We start from the raw sequence: 6,000 nt of genomic DNA, 5'->3' as shown, positions 1-6,000 counted from the left end.
CCAATTGGGGCTTTGGAATGTTTCTCCTCTGAATCTCCACATGTTCATAATCCCTCTAATTTTACGCTATAGCTTACATTCATGTAAAAGAGGAAACCCACATCAAACTTATCTTCTTATTGCAAGAACAAGAGCGTTGAGTGTTCAGACGGGGGCCGTATGGCCATTGGAACAATTTGGTCCCCGTCCACAAGGACCTTTTGTGACACGATTGCCACAGCTGCCACTTCAAGCCTTTCCCCCTCTCTCCACCCGAGTTCTCAAGTCCCACCGTCGGTCGTATATTGTTGCCGTCGGTCGTATATTGTTGCCCTCTCTGTCTCTGTATCCAATTCGCATTCACAAACCTCCAGCTTCGCGCAGCCAAAGCCCCCCTCCTCTGTATCGCATAGGGTTTTGTTCTCTGCTTTTTGCTCTCTTGTTGCAGAGAAGCGTCTCTTGCTTCTGGGCTCACTCATGGCGGTGCACCCTGGGACGGCCGAGATGGTGGGCACTGTGGCGGACGCCCCCGCGGCTTCTGCCGTAGATGATATGGCCAAGAAGGTGAGAAAGCCCTACACCATCACTAAATCGAGGGAGAGCTGGACCGAGCAGGAGCATGACAAATTTCTGGAAGCCCTACAGCTGTAAATGCCCTCACCATCTTGCTCTTACGTGTATGATTTAGGGTTTGTACAGATTTTAAAATTTGCAGACAATATGTCGAAACCATTTCACCAATTTTTTTTGCTCTTTCAACGCATTTTGATAAGCAGAAAAGCCTCTCTTCTGCCCTTACTTTAGGTTGAAATGATAGCCTGCACATTTCGTTGGCCGATCGAAGAAGCTTAAATGGGAAGATTTTCCAACACAGAAGGGCATGTTTTTGTCATTTTATGTGAAGTTTTCATCCTCTGTCTGAAATGCAAGAAAAAGTGAGTCATGTGGTATGGTCCAGCGGAGTGATTCATGAAGTCCGTGGTTCATTTTTCTGGTGAGCTCTTTGACAGAGCTTCATCCAGCAGAGAAAGGGCAATCTTTGAGCATGAAGTGCAGTTAGTGCCATCAAGGCAAAAATCCTTTTCCTTCCTATAATCAAACTCGGACAAAGGAACCAAAGGTAGATCAGACATTCAAGCTCCCTTCATAGGAGCTTAGGTTTTGAGCTTTAGACCGACTTGGATTCATTTAACCCTCATTAGATCTTCTCTCTCTTGGCTGTTCCAGAAAGTCTTGAAGAGGACATGCAGAATGGGAAGTAAGGGTTCCTACTTATATTGAAAATCAATAACTCCAATCAGCCTTGCAAGCCCAAAAGTATTGTCATAAAAGTCACTTAATGCATTCATACTGAGCTTGAAAAGGTGCTTAGCCAGGCTGGTTTACAACATGCTTAGGCGGTCAAAATGTGCACAGATGAAGCTATATATTAATACAAATCTCCCTATGTGGAAGTGTGAATGAAAGCATGCAATAGACAAGATAGATGTAGACATAATCTATTGTCTATTACTAACATGAATAAATATTTGCAAACGATTGCTGATGATGAGAACTTGATGATGCTCACGGTATGTGGGGTGTGGCCTTATCTTGCCTGGTCACCAGAGTCTCCAGAGTCCAAGCACATGCCTAAACAAATGAATGACCACATGCCTCAACATTGCATTTTGGCCTCCTTTTCTAGACAAAAAAGAAACTCGTATTCTGATTGAGGGGTAAGTTTTTTCCCTTGATAATATCAACGGCTCTTCATCTTAAAATATTACCCTCCTTTTGCTACTCAAGAAAGTAGCAGAATTCAGTCCAGACTAGCAGTACAGTTAATGCACATAAGGAGTCTAGATCTTGCAAATATCTTTGTAAATATCAATCATCTAATACATGTAGTAGTTTAGGTTGAGAAAGCAAGTCTTCTACTGTTATCTCTCTTCTTCTTTACCTATTCTCTATTTATATGTTCAAATTTACGCATATTAGTAGTCTAATATAGTATGCTTGCATTAGTGTACATTTGCCATGTTTGCGTAGGGTTTTGTAATAAATCCATGCGGTAGCTTTTGTTGGAAATATTGTTCATCCCCATATGGACTCCCTACACGCTTGTATCTGGCCCATTTATAAGGCCCTGCACTCCATATTTTCTCTGCGATTTTACACCATTTTTTGGAGCCCTTTTTAGCATTTTTCAGCATTTTATGGATTTTTTGTTCGGATCGGCTTGCAAGACCTGGCCGACCAGCTCATGAGGACCTATATAATAGGTGCCTCAGCCCACATCATTTTCATCTCTGATTTCAGCTGTGACTTGTACATACCAGCACTCACGGGCTTCTTGCGCTTTAGCCAATCTGTCTTTTTACTGACTCTAAAATCTCCTGGTAAGACTCCGTCACTCTGTTTGCTTCAGGTACTGAAGACGAGGTCCTGGTCAACAATGACTGGAAAGGTCTTCCAAATGTTGCCTCATATGGAGTCGTGCCAATAGCTGAAGAAAAAGAATCATTCAAAACAGCTTGAACTAAAGGCAAATATGATTCCCACTTACCTTGCTGATCGTGGACATAACACTTCAGCACATCAAAGGCCAACTGGTTGTATATCTCTGTCTGGCCGTCCGTCTGTGGGTGGAATGCATTGGAAAAATTCAACTTAGTACCAAAGATATCAGACAATGCCCTCCAAAAATGACTAGTAAACTTGGCATCTTGGTCTGACACAATGGTCCTAGGAATCCCGCCAATCGGGTATCAATGCCAAATGAACAACTGGGCAACATCCTCGGCGGTCACATTGGCCCTGCAAGGAATAAGCACAACAAATTTGCTAAACCTATCCTTCGAGGGATAGGAGTCACTCCGAAAGGGATAGTCCACCGGCGTCTAAACACCAACCATACGAGCGAGAAAAAAATTCTTGTTTCTTTGCTGAATCTTTGTACTTGAAGTAGGCTCTAATACCACTCTAACGTGCGGAAGCTTCGGAGAAGAATCGGTAACTTCAATACTCAGAAATCAGCACTCTTTTCGCGACGGAAATTAACACACAAACTGAAAGGAGATGTGCAGAAAATAGAGAGAGGGAGAGAGAGATGGAGAGGACACAGTATTGGGTCCCAAATACCCTCTGTAGGGCCCCCACCGCGGATGGTGTATTTGCTTTATTAGAATGATGTAAATCTGAAAGAAAATACAGAAATCTTGGACCTTTCTTGGCTGGAAATTCCCTGTCCTTGACCTGAAATCCTTCACCCCTTTGCTTAGCACCTTCTTGGCTTGTCTAGCCTCTTTATGCTTGAGCTCTTGGTGAAAAAATGAGATGAAATGATGGGATTGTGGGCTCTCCCTTTTATAGTACTCCTACTACAGTAGTCGCCCAGCATAAAGCCAGGCGGCCAGCATTTAATGCTCCCACGACTGAAAATTCCAACATAAAATGCTGAAAAAATCACATTAAATGCTGCGTTTTTTTCCTAACAAGCTGGGCATGATGCGCTTGCTTCTGATTGGCTGGACAGGGCCTTTGCAAACCTCATGAGGGCTGGGCAGCCTGTATGGGCTGCCCCATACCTGCCCTACAGCCATGAAAATGCTGTATTCTCCTGAAATTTGCCTTAAGCTTGCCCCTAGGGTTGTCCTTCAGCCCCTCCATGGCTGGTGGGCTCAGCCAGGGCTTTCTTGGCCCTCATGGGGGTGGTTTCACACCATCCCCATGCCCACCCAAAGACCCGGGGTAACCCTATGGGCTGGCCCCTTGTTCTAAACACTAACTACTTAGTGATCTGGCATCCGGTACCATACCAGATACACAGAATCACTGACATCATTCCAGAGGGAGACTCACAGCGCGGACTGGCACTGTTTCATGTGCAGGACAGTGCACACTTGACCTTAGACTACTGTGCAGGACAATGCACACCTGACTTCGGACAACTGAGATGGATCCCTGGCTGACTCGCCCCAGACTGGGCTCACATGGGACTAGTTTACCATCCCAGGTCCTGCACGTTCTGTATAGAAATGTCTACGTGGCATCCAAGTGCGGGATGCACGTGACACTCTCTCTCTCTCTTCTCTCTCTTCTGTATGCGTTTTGCATCAAGCATGTTCCAAGATGGTGTTTAGGGCTGAAAGAAGACTCACAGAGCTTTCGCATGTAACAGGAGGATTCTGCGTTTGGAGGATATGGCTTATGGAGATCAATATTCTAACTTCTTTGGACTTCTTTTCTCTTCCCAGGGAATCCTATCCCCTACTTCTTAGGCTACCGCTTCATCCGTACCCTCTCCCTCCATCCCTTTGGTGGTTCCCCCATCCTTTCATGCAACCACTTCTTCTCTTTTTTCTTCCCTTCCACAAAACCTCTCCACTTCTTTCTCTCATGTTCCATCCTACACTCCTCCCCAAATCAGTGATTCCATGAAGCTTACAGCCACCAATTATTATACTTGGTCTTTTTATTACCAGTTGCTACTGGAAGGTGCTGGTGTTTGGACATCAGTTATGACACTTGGCTTGGTGGATCTAGCTTTACGAGGAGTTTTGGATGCTCGTGCATGTCTCATTATCATTCGTTGCATGACTCCCGCCATACATGCACAATTTATTTCTACAAGGAGTAATTCCTAACAGATGTGGCTTGAGATTCAGAGGAGGTTTGGTGCTGTTTCTTCCGTGAATATTGCTAAGGTGGAGGCAGATCTTGAGAAGATTTCCATCAGTGAGTCTAATAGTATCACTGATAAGATTGGAGACTTTACTCGCATCAAGCAGCAACTCTAAGAATATGGGAGCGCAATCAACAACCCGATCCACAAGCTGCGTGGTAAATTATCTCCCTCTTTTGATTCCTTCAAAGATCATATTTACTTTTGCCAGCCTCTTTCATCTTTTGAAGAAGTTGTTGTTGGAGTATGCACAGGTGGAAGCGTAGACAAAACAAGAGGGAGAAGAGGGAGCAAAGGAGAGAGCTTGTGGACAAGATCACCTTTTATAACCGCATGGAGCTTCATAATGGCAATAGCTTGCAAGAGAAGTGTTGCACTGTGCTTGGAATGGTTGACTGACAAGTGAATATGAGAAGCCCCTTTTATAGTGAAGAGAGGGAGCAGGCCGACTGCTCATGACTTCCTAAAATAGGAGAAAATAGATAAAATTCCATAAAATAGGAAAATCCTTATAACACTGAGATGCACAATTTCTAACACTCCCTCTGTAGCTCATAGTGTGCAAGAGTTTGAAGAAGATAAGCCGATGAAGATGCAACCATAGTTTTTTTCGTACGCGTACGGTTGGAATTCCAGACGTCTGCCCAGGTCTGAAAGTATTTTCTGTATGATGTTCTAAAATTTGGGGCTTTTTTGAAATGTTTCGTTTTTGGGCTGTGCGTGTTGCTCAAGGACCGTGCTGCCAATTTGACGTGCGCAGTCGCTGTTGTTGCTATACACGACAGTTTTGAGGCCCTTAGGCAAAGCAAAGCAAGTGTCCACTGCTAAGCACTTAAGCCTTAAGGTAAGCAAAGCAAGCACGCTACACACTACATAGTTTTTTTGCCTCGAGGCTGGACCCCACCTTCACTCTCTCGTGAGTCTTGAAACTTGAAAGTTTCAACCTTGTGTGTATGTGCGCACTTGCTACTGTGTGTAGTTTGTCAAGTGTGTGCCTTCCCCCTCTTCATACTTCAAGACTCAACTTTCAAGTTTGTTCAATTTTGTGCCCTTATCAATGGGATGGAGGCCAACTCGCATTCGGGCACACATGTTGGGCTTGGTTGGCCATGGTGTGGAGCCTTGCGCAAATGTATCAGAAGAGGTTCAAGATGTTTGCAAGAGGTTGCATGCAGATAGTTGTAGCAGTGTTCATGGCCAAGAGGCTTTTGTGGATGCTTTGGTGGATGATTTGGGTGGAGATGTATCTTAGGGTGCAATGGGCATACAGGGAAGTACACAAGTCAGCAGTAGTGCAAATGTTGGGTCATCATGTAAGAAGCGAAAGATTCTAAAGGAAAGGGGGATTTGGCAAA

The 6,000-nt window shown here is 44.5% G+C and overlaps 1 protein-coding gene across 1 annotated transcript in view; it reads left to right on the top strand.

The window, feature by feature from the left end:
• The first annotated feature begins 235 nt into the window (after positions 1-235).
• Positions 236-6,000, top strand: part of LOC147632255 (protein REVEILLE 8-like) — a 42,354-nt gene continuing 36,589 nt past the window's right edge. Inside the window, exon 1 of the mRNA XM_086807064.1 lies at positions 236-626. Within this exon, the coding sequence (XP_086663190.1) occupies positions 457-626 (170 nt within the window). The 5' untranslated portion in view covers positions 236-456. The remainder of the gene's footprint in view (positions 627-6,000) is intronic.

This window comes from Cibotium barometz, chromosome 13 (genome assembly GCF_041138505.1).
Source record: "Cibotium barometz isolate CiBa-2024 chromosome 13, ASM4113850v1, whole genome shotgun sequence".
Lineage (NCBI taxonomy): Eukaryota > Viridiplantae > Streptophyta > Polypodiopsida > Cyatheales > Cibotiaceae > Cibotium > Cibotium barometz.
Note: the sequence above shows the minus strand (reverse complement) of the source record. Positions and strands in the feature narration are given on the sequence as shown.